Genomic DNA, 21,032 nt, shown 5'->3' on the forward strand with positions numbered 1-21,032 from the left:
TCCACCTCACTGTCACTCATCCAGCCCACATCCCTGAATTTGTTTATGAGGATGTTGTGAGAGACAGTGTTGAAAGCCCTGCTGACATCAAGTATGCAACATCCACTGCTCCTCCCTTACCCATTCAGGTAGCTGTTTCCTTGTAAAAGGAATCAGGTTGACCAAGCAAGACTTACCTTTAATGAAGCCATGCTACTATTTCTGATCACCTTCTGTCATCCAGATAGTTAGAGATAGCCTCCAGTATGAGGCATGCCACTACTTTTCCAAGGACCACCTGGGTGTCTTGCTGGGAATGATTTTACAGCAGGAAAGAGACACTGAAGTTCTTCAGAGATGATGGCTGTTCTCCACAGTTACACAAGCTTCATTGATCTTGCAGATTAATTTATTAAATAACAGCAAAGCTCGGGCATGTAGGGAAATTAATTTTCAAGTGAGAATTTCTCCAGTATTTACCTCTGATGGCTATTGAATGGTAGTTTTAAGTACTTAAAGTTTTATTGTAGCTAATTCTTCATAATGAAGAAACTATATAATTAAGAATTTCCAGTAGAACTTAACGAAGTGCCTGAGAGCACTCTTTCTAGAGAATAACACTTTTTAGTTAAAAAAAAACTATCTCTACGCAGAGAGCATACAGAAATTTGCCCGAATGTCAGCCGTGATACCAGGGTGAAGGCAGAAGCAGCTCCTGGGGTGTAGCGCTCAGGGTTGCAGCGCGCAGCGATCACCGCGGAGCGAAAGGCCGATGACGGAGAGCGTGCGGAACGGCGCATGCGCCTTGCCGGCGCCGCAGCACGCGCAGGGGCGGGGCCGGGCCGGAAGCGGCGCGGCCGCGGGTTGAAAGAGCCGGGCCGCGCCGCCGCCGGGCCGCTTCCCGCCCCGCTTCCCGCCGGCTATGGATGCCCGGACCCGCGCCAAGCGCTACGAGAAGCTTGACTTCCTCGGGGAGGGGCAGGTGAGCGACCGCGGCGGGGGCCGCCCGCGGGCCCGGAGCTGCAGCAGCCCGGCGGGGTCTGTCCCGTGTCGCCGCCCGCCCGCGGTGGGAGCGGGGCGCGGGGGCCGGGCGGTGCCCGCCCCGGGGCTGAGGAGGGCTCGGCGGCCTCTGTCGCGCAGTCTGTCAGGCCCTGCTCACGGCAGCGTCTCTCTCTGTCCTAGTTCGCCACCGTCTATAAAGCCAAGGACAAAACGAACAACCAAATCGTGGCCATAAAGAAGGTAAGTGTCAGAACGCCTTCTCGTTCTGAGAAGCGTGTCATCAGATGTCCAGTTGTTCTTGACCTACCTACGACTTTTTTTTAACCGACTTGATGGAAAATGGCATAATACGCATTTTTGTTTCTAGAGAAGTTCCTTTAAATGATCTGGTTAACCCGTCTGTAATGCTACCCCACCCCAGAAGAGGGAGTAGCTTTGCTGCGTTTCTGAGTTTCTGAAGCGTTGTGACTTGAATTTCTGGTTCTTTGTTAGGTTTATTCAGCGAACAAACCAGCAGACACACACCCCTTTCTAAACTGCTGACTTTACTGTACCTTGATAGTGGCTTTTTTTTTTCCTTTTATTTGAAATCTTTCCTACTGCTGTGCCAAATTTCCTTCAGTCTAGAACGTTATCCTTTATTAAGTTCCTTAAAATTTATAGAATCATAGAATATGCGGGACTGTAAGGAACCCATCAAAATCATTAAGTCCAGCACTCATCCCTGTGCAAGACAGTGCAATGATTGCACCATGTGCCCAAGACAATTGTCCAAACACCTCTTGGTATCTCATGGTTTGGTGCCATGCCCACTTCCCTGGGAAGCCTGTTCCAGTGCCTAGCTCCTCTGGATTAAGAATCTTTTCTGAATATCCATCCTTAAACCCCTTCTGAATCAGCTTCATGCTATTACCTGAAGGCCTGTCATTCTTGGACAAATGGTTTCCTGAATAATTGAATTAGCAAAACCTTGTTTCCTGCAGCTTTGTCCACCGAAGTTGGCCTCTCATGTTGATTGCCTTTCTTATAAATGCTGAAGTGGCAAGCAGCATCTCTGTATTCTTCCCATGTCACCTGATCCTTCTTCCACTGGGCATACATCTTCATTTTTTATCTTATATTCAAGAGGACATCCCTGTTCGGCCAAGTTGGCCTTCTGCCTCATCTGCTTGACTTGTGACATTTGGGAAATGCCTGCTCTTGTGCCCTTAAGAGGTAATGCTTAAAAAGTGGTCAGCATTGATGGAGCCCAGCACCTGCAAAAATGTTTTCCCAAATGCTTTCCAGAGGACTTTACTTACTAATTCCATGAGCAGCCCGAAGTCTGCTCTCCTCATGCCCAGGGGTGAAGTTTTGCTGGTACTTTCCTACTGTCAACAGAGATTTTAAATGCAATGGCTTTGTGATTGCTGAGGCAAATATGGCCCCAGTTTCCACTTTGTTCATGGGATTCTCTCTGTTGACAAGCAGCGGATTAAAGACAGCATCTTTTTGAGTCACCTGCCTTCGGACATTTTCCACCAAATTGTCCAGGTTTTTAGGAATCTTCTGATCCAGGCTGTACTTGTTGTATGATGCTTCCAGTTGATTTCTGGCAAGTTGAAGTCCTCCATAAGAACAAGGGCAGTTGATTTAAAGGCATCCCTCAGTTCCTCAAAGAACAATTCACTGGTGTCATTATTCTGGCTGGAGGGTCTGTAGCAGACTCCAACAATGATGTCCATGTTATTTGTCCCCTTATTTCTGTCCAGAGGCTCTCAGCTGCACCACTGCCAGCTGTAAGTTCTGTAGTTCCAGTCCTTCCATCACACATGAAGCCACCCCCTGCCTCTTGTGTCCTGTGCACGTCTCCTGAAGAGCCTGGAGCTGCCCAACAGGGCACTCCAGTCACCAGGTTTCATTTAAGTCAGTGATATCAAATCCCTGGGACTGAGTCAAAGCATTGAGCTGCTCTTGTTTTTTCTTTATGCTAGTGTAGTGTAGTGGTAGAGAAAGATTTCAGGGATGGTCCTTTGGAGCCAACACCTCGTGAAGCAGATTGAGGTGGCCCATTAGTGTTCATTTCCCCAGGTTTTGACACACTGTCCCACTGACCATCACTGGCAAGCTGGGTATTTTCCTTTTCCCCTTTCCAAGCCAGTTTAAAGCTCTGTCAATGAGCCCTGCTAGCTCCTGTGCTAGAGCTCTTTTGCCACTCTCAGAAAGGTGTCAGTAGAACAGGTGCTGAATAGATAATCCCAAAGTTTTTCTGATGACACCATCCTCAACCACATGTCAATCTCATGGAACTGCCTGTTCCTATCAGTATTATTTCTTGATAACCAGAAGGATTGAGGAAATCGCTATCATTCTATCAATTATCCTGGGCCCTGAAGTCTCTTTTGAGTGCCCTCATTCTTTTATTTGTTACTGTGTTGCTGCCATCTTGAACAACCAATAATGAATAATGATCAGAGTGCCCTACTAGACTGGAGAGTTTTCCAGTAATGTCCCTTAGCCAGTATGATAGTTTTTTTGATAAAATATGACAAAAGTGATCTTGGATCTTCAACATGGTTTTTTGCATACAAATGATGAAAATGTTTACATTGTCATAAAGCGTTTCACTTGTTACTATCTGAAGGGATTGCAGGAAGTTTCTGTATTAAAAATGGGTCTTCAGCTGTTCTTTTAAAGGAATGAAAAATGCATGTTACAGTGGTAGTTAAAGACTCAACCAGCTGAATTGTGTCAATAGTAAGTAATTTTGTTTATTGCACTAATCCCTTGTAGCATTGCAGTACTTCTCTTGTATGGTTGCTCATGGTAAGAGGCTGTGGTGAGGAGCACTCTTTGTTGTATCAGAATGTTTTCTTCTATTATCTGGAAATATCAGTGGTAGGATTCTGGACTTGAAATTTCAGGGCATTAGATGATTGAGACAAAAGGACGTAGAGTCAGCCCAAGTTTACAGCCTATGCTAATTTTCCTAGAATCATTCTAAGATAACTGTCAATTACTTAGCTCTTATTTCTCCCTGAGGAGAAGCTCATTAGTGATATAATGAAGCTTTGTGGCTACAAAGCAGTTTATGCTGTCGCTTAGCATTTATGTCTGGTTTTACTGCCATCGTGGTTATTTTTTTCTAAAAACGAATGCTGTAGAGACAGTTATTTTTTTGAGGGGGGAATAAACCCCAATTAAAACCAACCCAGTTGGTAAAGTGCTTCATTATTCTAAAACTCATTGTCTTGGAGGAGCAATACTAAAAAATGTATTCCACACCCTCTTAATCTTACTTAACATGAAATATTTATTTTCAGATTAAACTGGGGCATAGATCAGAAGCTAAAGATGGTGAGTTTTAAAACAAATTCATGCCTGTAGAAGCTGTGTTTTGTTTGTTTTGCTTTTGTGAGTTGATAGATTAATTTCCCATACCACTGGCTGAGAAAATTGAGCTCATTGCCTGCAGTGAGGCTTAGCAGAGGTTTGCTTCACAACCTGCTGGGACAACCAAAAGCCACATAGACACCTGCATGCATAGTCTATGTCTAAATATAAGTATGTAACTTCTCAGTTTTAATGGAATTCAAACATGAATATGGCATAGAATAACAGTAATAATAACAAGAGCACTGAGTTTAGAATACCTTCTTATATAAATACATCCCTATGCCTTAAGTATGTAAGGTGAGCGGGAGTATTTGTGTGTGTTTTCAGATGTTTCCTTTGTTCTGTTTTTGTGTTCAGAGGCAAAAGTGGATGAAAGCAAGATCAAAAGTCTTGCCTAAAAACAAGATCAAAATTCTTGTCTCTGTGTCCATTTTTTTTTTTGTTCAGCACTGTAGAGCATGTGTTCTGACCAGCCCTGTGCCTCTAGGCATGGATATGGCAAACTGAAAACAAGTAATCTTGGCCTTCTATTATGGTCTGTGAGCTGCAGCAGAATTTTGTTTGTGTGCAGGCTCCTGTCCTTCAGGACTCCTTCGTCAGGTTACAAGCTCTCCAGTGAAGAGCCTCTGCTGTCAACTCTCCAGTTCTTTTCTTTTGAAAGGAAACTGATCACTCATCCCAGAGTCTCACAATTGAGCCAGCTGCCTGAGAGTCATGATCCACCTGGCCTTCAGTGGCCTGATGGCCCTTAGGGACAGTCATTACTTCTGGCAGCTACAGTGTCAAGCTGTAGATGAAAGATGTTATTATTAAAAGTAATTATCATATCTGCTTTCTCTGTGTTGTCTGATAACATGGCACAGTTTTTTGTTTTCTTCTAAGACTGTGCCCACCCAAAAGCAGCCTTTGTTAATTTGATTCCAAAACAGGTAATTAAAACAGGCAAAGTAGGAATGTAAAGTAATCCATGTACCTTAGCCCAAAATACTGTTAGTCTTAGCATTGACTCGTATCCCAGGGTTTAGGAGAGCGCTGTTTTTCAGCTCATAGGCAGCTGCAGCTTCCTGCATGATATGATATACAGGGGTATTTCCTTGCCAGTTTTCATACAAGCCACACATACTAGCATTTTTGTAGGAATTGTTACCCTGCAAGAATCATGGTTTGATACAGTGCCATCAGTGTGACTGCTGAAGGACACCATTTGCTCCCTGGTGGCCTCTGGTTTTTCCTTTGTAAAATCTGCTTATAAGAAGATTCAAACAAGACTAAGCAGGTTTTGGTCACTCTCTTATGCCTTATATATGCTACAGCATGAATGTAGAAAAATTAAAAACATGTACCTTGCATTATTAAATAACACTATGTCAAAAAGAAAAGATTTATTCATGAGGTTTGACTGTATGCCTCCCTCTGGAAGTGAGACAAGTTGAGGGACTGATGTTTGCAAGATAAAACTTTTCTTTAAAATTAAAGTAAGCCTTTCAATACCTTGAAAAAGGTGATTTTTTTTTATAGGCCTTTCCCTTTTTGCCTAAATGTAGACGGGTTGCTTCGTGATCTAGATCAGATTATGATGATGTGAAATGGACTTGCTCTGGGAGAAAGTTTATGCCCACATTCATTTTGCAGCAATTTACTTGGTTATGGCAATATCCTTGTTATTTAGAAATTTGTCAAGTGTTAAGAATGTAATTTGTTGTAGTAAATAGTCTGTGAGTAGCAGAATTATTTATATGCAGAAACTAGCAGAAGACAGGTTTATTTGGAGCTTATCCAAAATCTAATGGTTTTGTTTTGTTCTTTCATCTTCTTTTCCTCTTTCCATCAATGTAGGAATCAACAGGACAGCACTCAGGGAGATAAAACTGTTACAGGAGCTAAGCCATCCAAATATTATTGGTGTAAGTAAAACAAATGCTAGTTCTAGAATCAATCTTCAAATGCTTTCAGTAGTTCAACAATTATTACAGCAATGTGCTTATTTCAATATCAAAGGCAAAGTATTTTTTTTTAAGTCCTTTTCGTTTTTAGCAGGGGCCTACACAGATACTAATAGTGGAAGAATTGTGAAAATGTAAATCACTTGATTTTGCATCTCTGATAGATTTGCTAATGAACACAGTACTGAATTTAGCTGATTGCTTGCTTCATATGGAACTGGTGACAAAAAGCAGGCAGTGCAATGGTAAAGGGAAAGTCACATGGCATATTAGTGATGTGATTATTTTAGCACACAGATGTGAGGCTTCCTTCTTTTGGAAGGATTAAAACTGGTACCTTTTCAGTTTCAGTTGCATTTTGGTAGACTTACACCTACAGTAAAGGCATTTTAAAGTTAGCTCATAGTGATAATCAAAAAGTGTGAAATGAAATATGAATTTTCCATATACTTTTCAAAGTGGAAATATGGTTTTCTTCTGGATTGTGAACCTACTTTCAAGTGATTACTTTAGCTGTTGAGGTTAGAGAATATGCAGAGGAGGGCAACTAAAATTGCAAAGGGATGGAGCATATTCATCACTTTGGAGAGAGAAAGGCTGGGAATGGGGAGGTCTATAAAACACACCTATAGTGTGTTTACTATATTAGTTTTCTGGAACTTCAGTCAGTGTAGAACCTCTGGCACAGACCATTGTTTCTGGAATGCAGTTCATAAGCGTAATATCAAACGTATTCATGTAAGTGTGACACTAAAATATAGTAAGAAAGATAATAGGTAGTGTCCACACAGAACTGATACTTCCAAACCCCATTGTCCTAGAAACTAGAGATGTATTTAAATCTGTGGGCAGCAGGAGTGGAAATTGTACTGCTTCACTCAGTGTGCAGTGAATTTATAGGATGTGGTACCATGGGCCACGTAGAAGCAAATTGCATCAACAGTTCGAAAAAGAGTTAGACAAATTTATGATCAGGAGTTCCACAAGCAGGGTCCAAAAACAAGAGACAGTGTTGTTCCCCCCTTAGTATTCCTTATAAAAATTTTATGGGTTTTGGAAGTATAAGGGGCACAGTCACTGCTGTTATGAACTATTCAAACAGATATCTTGCAATTTGCCAATTAATGTGGTCCCCATGCTGAAAGTAAGGAATGAGCTGCACCAGGGCGAACATACCTTCCTCATCTTGAAGGAAGAATACCAGGCTAGATAATCTCTTGCTTTTGCTCAACATCATGCTTGTGTTATCTCAAGTTAGAAATCGATTGTGTGGTTAGACATCTTCATCCTAAGGAAGGGCTGCTTGGATGTTCTCCAAAGAGTTTTGTTTATCTTGGAAATCTAGCTACAAAAATGAATACACATCTAAAAATAGCTGAAGTTAATAAGCCTAACACTTAAAGTTTCTAAGTACTGCATGCTTACAGGAAGCAAAAACACAGAGCTGAATCCATGGGCAAACTTGGTCTTATCTCAGTAAAGGGTAGGAGTTTTGTAGAACAGCAATGTTTTGAAAACAAGGCGCGCATGACATTATGTGTTGTGGTTAACATGATAAAGTTAATGCTTTCTCTTTTTTCTTATCTCCAGTAAGGAAAGGCAATAATGTAAAATGTTGTTTCCATACTTAATGGGGATTTTTTTCTGGTTTTGAAACTGAGTTGAGAAGCTAAACTGAATAAGAATTTTTGTGTTACAAGTCAAAAAACTTAAACCAGTTCTCAATAAGCTGAAAATCCACATGCAGACTACAGGGGTGTTGAATTTCAGAAAACTGGAAGAATCAAATCATAATGTATTTTGTTTTGCAGCTTCTTGATGCATTTGGACATAAGTCGAATATTAGTTTGGTGTTTGATTTTATGGAAACAGATCTAGAGGTAAGATATATAAAGACTTTGTTTCAGTATCTTAAGATGGTTTATGAAAGTGCTGCTTTAGCAGGCTTATATTTGCCCATATTAGAAAGGTTTTTATTATGTCGGTTAATGAAGATCATGTCTTAAAAGTAGCTTGAGTAATCTCAGTTTTTATGAGTTCTCATTTGATTGATTCCTTTGCTTTTAAATACTTGTCAGCATTATCTTAAAGAACAAATTGTGTTTACTGTATTAGTTTTCTGGAACTTCAGTCAGAGTATAGAATGTCTGGCACAGACCATTGTTTCTGAAATACAGTTGATAAGCATAATATCTAACGTGTTCATGTAAGTGTGACACTAAAATATAGTAAGAAATGAGCTGGTAGTAAAATCACGTGCACTTAAAATGTGTTTTCAAATGTAGCACTGCTAGGTAATTGTAAATCAGTCCCTTACAGATACAGGCTTGCTGAAATTTAGGTGAATCCATAACTTGAAAAGGTTAGGTCAAATTTTTGCTAATAGAAGTTAGCAATGAGTAGACTTTTAGAGGATTCATTCTGTTTGCATAGTAGCTCTGCAAAGTTTAGAGATGAAGAAAATTTGTGTACAAATTGAAATTAAATAGTCTAATACTGCATATTACTGTGGTGTGCAGTCTTTAAAACTGTATTGTGGTGTCACTCAGGCTGCCAGTGAGACTGCTGCCTGTTGTGATTAAGCATATGCTGCATACATGAAATTTATACAGTCTTAGTTCCTCTGTAACTCAACTTATGGAGGACTATTACCGAACAGGACAGTAGTACTAACAAACAAGCTTTGGGTTGTTTGCATAGAATTTTAATGTTAAAAGTAGAAGAATATAGAAAACTCAAGTAGATTTTTAAAAAATACATACCCTCTAGTCTTTTTGGAAATAGAAGAGGAAACCATTGTATTTACAAAGATGAGTTGCATAGGTTGCAAAGAGAAAGAAGGAGTAAGAGGAAACAGAATTTCAAGTTTACTGGCACATTTATCATTTGAATGTGTACATCTTTGTCTTGGAAGTTTGGCTATCAACATGGAACTGAGATTAAATACTAAATTTCTGTTTCCCTCATATTTTTTTCATTGTTAGGTTATGCAAAGTTCACATAAGCTATCTGGACTCCCAATTTCAGTTTCTGATCTCCAGAACTGACCTATTTTTCTGGAAAAGGGTGAAATGGTGGAGAACATGTGACTGCCAATTTGAAGCCTATCCTAAAGGCTGAAATAACTTTTGAGCTGAAAGAATAGAAATAAGTTTGTCTTGTGTGCTGCGCTTTACTATGACTTTAACACTTTGCAGGTTATTATAAAGGATACAAGTATTGTGTTGACACAGTCTCACATCAAGGCATATATGCTAATGACACTTCAAGGACTGGAATATTTACATCAGCATTGGATTCTACACAGGGTAAGCATATACTAAATTGACAGCCTTCATCCTGAAACAAAAATCACATTGGTGGATTTAGAGTCTAAAGCCTAATAAAGATAGTTTTGGAATTCAGACATTCTCATTCCGTAAGAATTCATATTTGCTCATGTTTTGGAGAGATAATAGCAGTACCAGAAATGTTAAGATTTACTGATGTAGTTATGACTTTGACACGTACAGAAAAAGTTTTTCAGTTAGAGGCAACTTTAATTGTTACTGTGAACTGGGCCTGCCTGGAATGGATTGAACTTTTTTCACAGCAGCTGAACTTAAGGTTTTCTGCTTTTTATCAGGCCATGTCAATCAAGGCTTTCTTCTTTTTTCCCACTCTGCCCTTGCCCTGATAAATAGGGCTGGGGCAAGATGTAAGGAGGAGACACAGCTAGGGTAGAGGAAAAAGGAGGAATTTTGGTTTCCAAGCTGGTTGTTGTTGGAAGACTGTGTATTCACTCTCCTTTTGAGAGGTGGTGAAGAATTTCCATGGCTTTGCTTGTTTGCTTGGATTTTTGGTTCTTCCTTCATGTGTTAAACTGCCTTTAAACTGCTCCTACAGTTTTCTTACTTTTGATCTTCTCTCCCCTGTACTCCTGAAGGTGGTGGATGGGATGAGAATATAAAGAGCAAATGGCTGTGTGGATACTTTTTTGTTGGCCAGAGGTCAACCCACAATACACTGCTACTTTACAGAACTATGTGACTTCCATGATTTTTGCCATGATTTGGCCTGGTCTTTTTATTATTCAGTTGGCAGCAGTGCAGATAACATAACTGCTGTATCTGTAGAAAAGGTAAAATGTATCAAAAGGCTTTTTTAAACTCTGCAACTTAAATGTGTTCATATTCAAATGGTTTTGTCTCACTATGATTTTCATATATCATATCATATAAGACTTATTTCCTGAGAGGTTTAATTTTTTTTACTCACAGTGTATGTTTTAGGATAGAATCAAATCTTTCACTTTACAATACAATGTTTTCATTTTACAATGGCATGTCTGCCAGAAGATTCAGAATATGTCTGTTTTTATCAAGACTGACAAATCTCATTATTTCTTTTCTATACTGGCAGGATCTGAAACCAAATAACTTGTTGTTAGATGAAAATGGAGTTTTAAAATTAGCTGACTTTGGCTTGGCAAAATCTTTTGGAAGCCCAAATAGAATTTATACTCATCAGGTAGTAACAAGGTAAGACACTATTTTGTTTCTTACACAGAGACTGTTTAGTTGTTTTACAGGTGTTTCTTGAAATATGTCATGTCAAATCAACATATTCAGAGTGGCATCTGCTCATGTGATGTGGCAAGAGCTGCATAATAAAACCACGAAGAGGTTTTACAAAGCCTCCAAACAAAGTCTCCATAAGAACTGTTAGTGGTGGTTCTTGTATCTGTCAAAATAATACTCATTCTAAATGAGCGGAAATGGTATATATCTACTTATAAGCCTGGATTCTGGAGCAAGATAGCTGCTACTTTCTGCCAGTCACAAGACCGAGAACCATTTTTGGAGCTAGTCACATTACCTTTTTTGAGACAAACACTTGAACCAATTAAAATTTTTATAAGTATTTTTTATGACATGCTTATTTAAAGTATGCTGTAAAAAGTGGGGCTGCAAAATATGCAATGTGTTGTTACTGTGATGCTAAAACTATTCAGGCAAAGCTAGTTTAACACCTTTATTCAAAACAGAAGTTCTACAGTGTCAAATGAAGTGTCATTTCATTAAACTTGATTGTTCTTAGGCTGTGTGAGTAGTTGTTTCAACACAATAAGGCTCATTTTGCATAAAAGCAGTCTCTATACTTAGGTCTGTTGATACAGAGATTCTTGGAGGATAGGAGGAATTCTGTGTTGCTGTGATTCATTCAACATAAAATTTTAAGAAAATTTCAGTTTACCTGTATGTTAAGAACTTTCTTCCTTGCAGGTCTGCAATTCAGTACTGTAGTCAGGTCAGTTGAAACTGCAGTTAATCTGTGATTGTACATGACCCTATGGTGAGGTGTGCACAGATTTGTTAATTCTTTCTTAAACAAAACACTTTGCAGAATACAGCTCTTCAATGTCTGATAAGTATATAGGCAGAAGTAACACCCTTTTTTTAAGCTTTTGCATTGCAACAAGACGTAGCATTTCATATGAGCAAAGGCAGGTAATTCTTCCAAAATGTGTTTTCCTTTTCAGGTGGTACCGAGCCCCAGAATTATTGTTTGGGGCTAGAATGTATGGTGTTGGCGTTGACTTGTGGGCTGTTGGTTGTATTTTAGCTGAATTGCTCCTCAGAGTAAGTACTGAAATGTAAATAAGCATTTTGTACCTGCCCTTCCATTCACTACAACTTTTTATGACTTTTTTTTCCTGCTAAAAGCATAATGTGAACACGGGCTAGAAGGAACTTTCCAAAAGCTTGTTAAGTGTAATGAAAGTGTTTTTTGGAATAGACTGAGACTTCTTAAACATCACAAGCATTAGAAGTCTTTAAAAACAACTGGGTAAAAAAGTTGCCACAAACTGTCTTAGTCTTATCTTGGGAGAGGTCAAGTAGTGGACTCTTGCAGTCCACAGACACATTTTATTTCACTGCACTTCTAGAAATGTAACATCACAGACATGTGCATGGACTGTCCTTTTTACACTGTTCCTCAATTATAATCACCAGTTTCTTAATTGTGGGTTTATTCGAAATGAATGGAAGACTGTTTTTCTAAACTTCATTTAGTTGACAATGTTGAAATGAAGCTGAAGGTTAACATCAGGATAATTCTATGGCACTCCTCAGTGTGGTACACAAATGTAATGGTCCTTGGGTATTTTCCACTGAAGTAGAATGTTTATTATACAGCTCTTTGGAGAAAACATTAAAGTGTGAGGGGAGCAGTGGAGGGCTGGGTTACAGACACGGCTGAAGGCATGAAGTAACCAGCCTGCAGTCTAATATATCCTCCATGACTAAGTGGCTGCTGCTTGGTTTCTGCACCTTTGAATGCTTTTATGGCCCTATCATAACCAGACTGGAGAACCTTCTGTGTGAAAACACCTTGAAAGAAACCTTTTGCCTTGATTGGTCACACCAAATAGGTGTGCTGGTTCAGTTTTGTTGGCAGTTGAGATATGGAAATGTACAGGGACTCTTGAAGCAGCCACTGGTAATGGGTCCATAAATATGCATTAGACCTGCTGAAGTTGAATACATTTAAGCCAAGTTAGTAAGCCAGTAATTCTTGAATTCAGTTGGTTCTTTGATTTGTCACAAAACAGAAAATGTATTATGGTTCAGTTTTTATCACTGTGATATTTTGAAATGTATGCATCCTTTTTCTGGACAACACAGCTTCTGGGAGTTTTTATGAAAGCAGTTTATATTCAAGGGGCTTTCATGATGACACAATTTAGTATGCTGTCTACAAGGGATATCCATTATGGTTTTTCTGTCCTAATTGATTAAACATTGCCTCTAACTCTTCGTAAATTTGCGTTGGTTACCAACTTTCTTTTTACTTGCATTGTATGCCTGATATGTGAGCTAGAAGTTGGACTGGGCAGATACCCCCTTTTCAGTCTTCTGCTTTGTTTAAATGACATGTGACACTGATCAGACAGTTTTATATCCTAGTGGGTCTCTACTCTCCCTCATGCTTTTATTTCATTTCATAAGGCTAATTCTTATGAAAGGCGAACTGTATAACTATAAGGCTAACTGTAATCCAGTTATGATTCACTTTAAATGTATATAAAAGCTAACTCCAGAAAACAGGTGGTGAAAAAAAAAACACCATGACCAACTGACTTTAGGCTGACAACTGAGATATAAAATCTTTTCTCCGTTTAGTAAATTTTATATTAATGTGATTGTGGTGTACTCTTACGTTTAAGCTGTCTGCTGTCAAGTCAGTGATACCAAGCCTGGGTTCAGAAAACCTTCAGATTCTATTTGAGCATAACTAGAATGCCTCAAATATCCAGTGTACCTCTTTGTGGGAAGATGGTACACAGAGTTCTGATTTTTGCCTTGCAATTATGAGGTATCACTTAAAGCTTCTTTCTAAAATTGAAGTTCAGAAGTTAATTCAATCAAATGCCGTGTCCTTCTTCCAGGTTCCTTTTTTGCCTGGAGATTCTGACCTTGAGCAGCTGACGAGGATATTTGAAACACTGGGCACTCCAACAGAAGAACAGTGGCCTGTGAGTCTTTTTGTTTAACAGACTGACATTGCTACTTGATACTATCTATTTTACCTCTTGAAATTAAATTGTTACACCAGAATACTTGAGTAGATTTTTCAGAAGGCAGTTGCTTCATCTCCTGAAGCAGCTGAGATTTGTTGTTTTTCTTGCCAAAGGTCTGGTCAATAGCAACAGTATCAACACTTCTTGATTTCCTTTCTGGTGCAGTGTCCGGTGTCCGCTGGTGTGGGATTATTGCTGCTGCTTAATGTTTTTGAGATGCTTGGTTTAATTAGCATGCTTTAACCGGGAAGGCTTTAACCACTTTTGGAAGTAGGAACCATTTGTAGGCACCTAAGTTGTCCTTGGTAAATTACAGTTTGGGACTAGTAAGAAACACAGACCAATAGCTTTAGGGATGAACAGTTTGCCTAAACAATGATCCTGAAACAAATGCAAATTAGTGGTACAGTTTTCTCTGAGATGACAGCAGATTAACACCAGGCCAAACTTAGTGTCTGGTCACACAATGACCTACCTAACCATGGTTATTAAACAGTGACAGGAAGTGGGACATAATGTCTGAAGAACAACTTGTACCAGCTACCAGGCACAGAGAGGCCTTAATTCCCTGATCAGGCTGTTTCTTTTGTTGTTGAGTTGTGGAAGCACTCGCTGGACTTGTTCACCTCTGCTCCCCCTCCATGCAGCTTTTCCTTATTGTAAATGGTGCTGGAATGCCATGGTATGTGATCATGAAATGGAGCTGCAGCCAAATGGAGAACTGCTGTGCGAGGCATTGCAACCCCCCCACAATTCTGGTATTTCTCCAGAATTATAAACAGAATGCATGAAGGTTTTTCAAATGACATTTTTGTTTCCTTTGGAGAGGAAGATTTAAGATACAGATGGGGAAAAGAGAGAATAGGAGATTTACTAACACAACAAAGAAGATGCATTCCCAAGTTCATTTCCAAACATGTACATTTTAATAATTGAAACCTTTACTATCATGATTATTGCTGAACACATTTTTGACTTTCTGTTAATATTTAATTTTACTTGGATGAACTTGAAGTGTGACAACTAAGGCTTTAAATACTTAAAACAATACAAAAACATTGTGTTTGTGTAATTGTCAGTTACAATTGTCTGTGTAATTTTTATGGTAGCATGTGAACACAATGGGATTGATTTCATACCTAGAGGACACAAAAATTACACAGTTAATTTTTTCTTTAACTGCTTGGTGCATATTTTCCTTCCCTCCTCTCATTGCTCATATAACGTTTCAATTATGCATTTAAAATCAAAATGCATATGATGTTCAGCTAACTTCTATTAATGTAGAGAGAGTGAAGACTGATTCTTGTGTAAGTAGTTTCCCTCTTACCATGTCAGTTCAGTAAAGGAAGTTTCATTTCATTTGTCTGACCTAGTCTAAAATCCTTTCCTACTTCCTTGAGCAGTTTTCCTTTACAACCAGTCACAACTAAAGCAAGGGAAGGACACATCATTTGGAAGGTTGTTTCACACTGTAACAGTTATTTCAAAAAAGCCTTTATGACCTACTATTCCTACATTTATTTTATTTCAGTGACCAAGTATTAGCAATGTGTTTTGAAAGACAAGTTGATTCTGGTGAAAGGCATATGAAGTTCCCTTTCTATGAAAAGCTTAACTCTTTGTAAGAATAAAACATTCCATTTTTGGTCTTTGTAGGGGATGACAAGTCTTCCAGATTATGTTGCATTTAAGCCTTTCCCTGGAATGCCACTTCAACATATCTTCAGTGCAGCAGGTGATGATCTGCTCAGTCTTCTTCAAGGCTTATTCACGTTCAATCCTTGCACTAGAGTTACAGCTACTCAGGTATAGTACACTTGAGTTATGTCCTAATGTTCATTAAACTACTGTTAATGTCAAATAAATGTGTTTTGAAGCCAGTAAACCAGGTTTGAAATGAAACAACACATTAATTACTAGAAATGTAATCCCAGTGTTTTTTGAAGAGAACTATGTATGGCATCCTCATTTCCACTGTGGAGTCAAGGTAGACAACTAAAATGTGTATGAGCCATGACCTTCCAACAGTCAGTCATATTTGACATGTTCAATTCAGTCACCTAAAACTTGAAGATTAAGTTTTAACATATCTTACCTTATTTCCTAGGTTGGAAAGGTTTTTCTCCTTACTTCATCCAATCTCTTCTTCAATGTCTTTCAAACTTTTATGGTACTTTTTAAACACAAAATTCTGTGGTGATTAAACCATCATTCTTGTCTAATTATCCTTTTCCATGATACTGTCGATTTCCCTACTCCCACATGGGGAGAAATGGAAGTCTTCAAAGAGAAATCTTGCAAAATGTTGTAGTTTTCAATACTGATTTCTATGATGAGGAAGATACACTAGTTGGCAGTTAGAAATCTGTATTTCTCTCACTTTACACTGATAGGGAAGCATGCAAGAAACAGCTGTCTCCTTAGGGCCAGGACTCCCTCATTGCTGCTTGGATCTGAATCCAGGAGATTAGTGCATGTGTTCTGTATCTTTTTACTATAAAACTTTTTCAGAGCACATTCATGTTGTTTTGGCCACCATCTTTAAGAACATTCAGCATAAATTTCCAGATAATTAGTTCTGCTATGCTTGAGACATTTCTGTGGTAGTTCATATGAATGAAGTAATTTTTCATGTCATATTTGTAGGATAGTGACTTGAATAAATACTACTTTTCTAGTCTAAACTTTTTATTGACAATGCCGCAGTTTAAGACAGGAAACAGTTTGTGCTTACTGTATTGGTTTGATTTATAGCTGACACTGAACATCATGTAACTGGCACAAGTAATGATTACCTAAGAGACAGCCACTTTGTTAACCACACTTCATGGTTCCTAAATTTTAAGGCAAGGTATATAATTCCACTACATGAAACCAATCTTGCTGAGTAGTGTTTGCCTTCTGCTCTAATGTGAGTGATGTCTTTCACACAGTTTACAGGGTAGAAACAGCCCAGTTAAACACACAGTTTACCTCTGTTAACACAGTTTAACAGCACAGTTCCTTTATGGGGGAAAGAGCCATCTTAAAAGCTGACAAAAACAGCTGGCATCCAGATCTTGAATCTGATCAAGACTTCAAAAATATTCCTTTAATTTTTCTTTATTCCTACTTTCTTTTTTGTCGTCATGTCTTCTGATCTGTCTATTCACAATGTAAGCTCTTCAGAGCTAGAAGCCACTTATACAAGACTTCTTACAAAATAATGTGGTTTTGTCATAATGTCTGAGCAGTAGTTAAAAATAGGAGTATACCATTATCCCTTGCTTTACAGATCCCTGTGGGGTGGATAGCAATTGCAGACAATCTTTATATGCCCCACGGCCACCCTGTAGTATAAAAGTGTTCAAGTAGTTTTTAAGTCCCAACTGAAAGTGTTTGATTTCACTGTAATCTCTTTATAAATAGCAGTTCATACTAATTATTTGTTTCTTTTTCTTCGATTATCATTAAGGCATTGAAACATAAGTATTTCAGTAACCGACCAGCCCCCACCCCAGGAAATCAGCTGCCAAGACCCAACTGTCCTGCAGAAGCTGCAAAGGAGCAACAAAATGCACTTTTAAATTTAAAGAGGAAAAGAACCGAAGGAACAGATCAAGGTAATTCTGCAATATGACACTAGTGTTAAATAGGAGCTACATGTTCAGAGAGAATAGGATGCGTCCTGTAAACACTGAAGAATAAATAAACTAATTCCTGGGCACTGGCTGAAGCCTTTTAATATATAGTTTGGAGTCAGAATTACTTAGTTCTCTTTTCTAACAAAATTAGCACAAAAAAGGCTCTTCAATGATGCTTAGGAATGTATTAGAAGAAATAACCCTATTCCAATAATTTCTGTAATGGAGAGTGGTACTCCCCAGTAAATTATAGGCTGTTATGGTAGGCTTTCTTTTTGCTGAGCTATCTTACTCAGGTGGAAATAATCTAACCTCACACCACTTAAAAACATAGCATGAAACTGTGTCTGAAACATAGCATGAAATTCTGTGAAATGACAGGCTGTAGAGTGTAGATCAGATTCAGAGGTGAGATTCCTGCTCACTCTGTCTTAAGGTAAGGAAGTTAACTGTTAAGATCACTCTGCGTAAGGAACATTAAGCACACTTCTGTGACCCACCTCCGGTCTTCCCCAGACAGTAACATGTATTTCCTATCTTTGAGGCAACAAAAGTGGAATTGAAGATACGATGTATTTTCTAATGTGGATTTTTCCATAATGTTCTGTTACTGCTTTAGCTGGGCTGACAGAGCCGGAAGGTTTCAAAGATAGTTCCTCTAGTATCAACAAATGTTAAAGAAGAGAGCCAATGATTGAGCTAGTAAATCTTCTGCCTTGGATTTCATTTGCTATTCTTACACGGCATTGCCATCTAAATTTAAAAGTAGATTAATTTTGGAAGGATGATCCTCTCGTTGTGGTTTAAATAAAAATTTGGAGCACAACATTGCTGTAGGGGCTGGAAATGTGCAATTGTACTTTCCAGGAAAAACAAATTTCATTTCTTGAAATTCTTAGAAAATTCTTGCATCCTGCAGAGCACATTTCTTTCCCCTAGCCCTATTGAGGTAGCACTCCAGAACATGGCAGAACAGACTGAGAGCTCACTGATGGGTATCTTCTTTAAAAATACTGGCACCGGGAGCTGACTGCTGGGATAAAGACCATTCCATCACTGTATGTGCTGCTTTTCTACAAGAACAAACCCCTGTAGCCTGTGGGCTGTGTTCACCAAACTTAAATACTTCTTAGAAAACAGCTTCTGTTCTCAGGAGAGGAGAGGATGAATGCCTTTGAAAAATATTAAGCATACATGCCTTGTATCTACTGCTACCATTTGTTTCTGATCAGTGGAGATACTGATTCTGTGATGACATAACTGCCCATCTCCTCTCTGTCCCTTAACCAAAAGCAGCAATGCTTCCCCAGAACACTTATTTCTAGTCCTATTAATATGCATTCCTGCAGAGCTGTAGCTACACAAAACAGATGTAAAGGATGGTGCACTAAAGTTTTTCTTCTGTTAATTCAGCATAAGGAGTCTAATATCAAAACTATTGGTTTGGGAAAAAGCCAAAAGCATTCTATTCATATTTAAGATTAAGAATTTGTCCTGGATTTGACAGCTCATAAGAAAAATCCTTAAGAGTGTGTGTATGTGTGTGTGTGGTGGGACAGGTTTAAGCCTTAGAACAACTTGCTTTTCTTAGGTTTCAAAGTAGAAATAGGTACTTAGCTTTTCATATCAACAGTTGACTGGTTAGGATTTTATATGAACAAAGAGAAATATTTACATGTATCCTAAATGCAATTAAAACTTAATTACAGACTTTGTGACTTTTGGAATATACATGCCAATTCAAAGGAACTTTGATTCTAGCACTCTGTCATAGATTTGTTAGAAAATGTCCATCACTTACTGCCATTGTTAGACATAATTTAGCAGTTAAAAATAGATTTATCTTGAGAATATCAAAACTTGAGGAGGGGATTGGACCTCTATATTTTGCTAACAATGTGATTTACACTTTTCAGGATTACCAAAAAAACTGATTTTTTGATTGCTGTGGATGATGAATGAAAATGAGTGAAAATGCCCTGAACCTCAGCCATTGAAAGTACTGTAATAGTTGGTGGATGGCTATTTTTAAATATTTTTGTGTATAAAGCAGGAATATACTCTTTTATTACTGACACAGGAGTTTCATTAATGCTTCTTTTTACAATAAAAGTGTTTTTGAGGAAAAAAGATTACTTTCTCTTGTGCTTTGAGTCACGCTCTGAGACAATAACTGTCAAAACTGCTTGCAGGCTACAGGTGTACACCACTAATTTTGCAGAATCTCTGTGCTGAATCACATGCTATCCTGTACAGATACATATCCTAAGGGGGCAAACTACAAATAGCATTTTCTTTTCATATGCTGCTTAGGTGAACATATTTAAACTGGATGACTGTCTTCTAGACCTATAATAAAAATGTATCCCTGTAAGGAAAGGGTAAGATTTTTTTTTTTGTTCCAGTTAATAGGCTCAAGTATTAACAAATGAGTTTGCAAATGCACTCTCAGCAGTCATGCATTAAGACTTCTCCAAAGATACATCCAGTGCCTTGAAAACAGTATGAAGTGCAGATTGAATGTCAATTGTTTGGAAGGATTATTTTTCCTATTCCAGTCTTGCAGGAGAAGTTACCTGAGAACATGGAAATACTGTTTCCTTGAAAGTCTTGAAGATTGCAGTGAGAGACAGAGGAGGAAGATCCAGCTGGGGAAACAGTCAGCCTATATCTGTAGAACAGTCCATAGTGCAGACACTGGACTCAGCTTTGCCTGAATTCCAGCATGGAGAGGCAGCAAACTTTCTGCTGGGTAACCAAACTTCTGCAATGGAGAGAACCAAACTTATATATGCTGTTGCTGCATCTTAGCTGTGTGCCCACTGCTGTTGTGCAGTGGATCTCTGAGGTACCTGCTGAGTTATTGTCATCTCTCTGCCTTTGAACCACACTGAGCATTCTCTTCTCTAATTTTGCAGCAAGTGTAGTAGTGCAAGATTGTGAGGCTTGTAGAGGAACAGCAACCATCATCTTGTTCATGTGTTCCTTCATTTTGCTGCTGTTTAAGCTAATGTAAAGCCTTGTAAGGGAGAAGAGAGTATTTTCCCAGTAGCCTACTGTGTTCTATATTGGTTGGTGGCAGTTGAAAAGTAGGCAGATTTCCTAAGATATAATTGACAGTATAGAGAATAGGTTTATCCATTAACATTAGTTGTATGAGTTTTTATTGTCTGTTTAATCAAACATCGTCCTCCTCATTGCAGGGTAGAGAATTTAGATAACTACAGTCCTACTTCTCACTGACACAAGTTTGAAAATATGTTAATCTGAAGAGGGAATTAGTAGTACTGTAAACTTTTTTGCATTTGCTTATCTAGCATATTTTGCTAACCTAAAAGCCTGGAAACCTTCAGCCCCTAAAACAGATAATTGCTGAAAAAAGCAGTATCCCTACTATTTGATGTAACAGATAAGGTTTGCATGACAGTAACAACCTTAAGTATTCTGCCAGTTCTGCTTTGGGAAAGAAACACCATTTCTGTCTTGTAAAAAAAGTTGTATCTGTCTAGACTGTTCCCTTCCCTGAAGGCAACCATTTCCACC

The 21,032-nt window shown here is 38.6% G+C and overlaps 1 protein-coding gene across 1 annotated transcript; it reads left to right on the forward strand.

Moving 5' to 3' along the window:
* The first annotated feature begins 825 nt into the window (after positions 1-825).
* CDK7 (cyclin dependent kinase 7) lies at positions 826-19,621 on the forward strand. The gene is made up of 12 exons (XM_066338418.1): positions 826-961; positions 1,162-1,221; positions 4,284-4,317; positions 6,193-6,260; positions 8,111-8,179; positions 9,497-9,607; positions 10,701-10,819; positions 11,821-11,920; positions 13,732-13,818; positions 15,523-15,672; positions 17,321-17,468; positions 19,406-19,621. Exons 1-12 carry the CDS (start codon positions 902-904, stop codon positions 19,429-19,431), a joined length of 1,032 nt encoding a protein of 343 aa, XP_066194515.1. The 5' UTR covers positions 826-901; the 3' UTR covers positions 19,432-19,621.
* The last annotated feature ends 1,411 nt before the right edge of the window (positions 19,622-21,032 follow it).

This window comes from Sylvia atricapilla, chromosome Z, assembly GCF_009819655.1.
Source record: "Sylvia atricapilla isolate bSylAtr1 chromosome Z, bSylAtr1.pri, whole genome shotgun sequence".
NCBI classification, from domain to species: Eukaryota; Metazoa; Chordata; class Aves; order Passeriformes; family Sylviidae; genus Sylvia; species Sylvia atricapilla.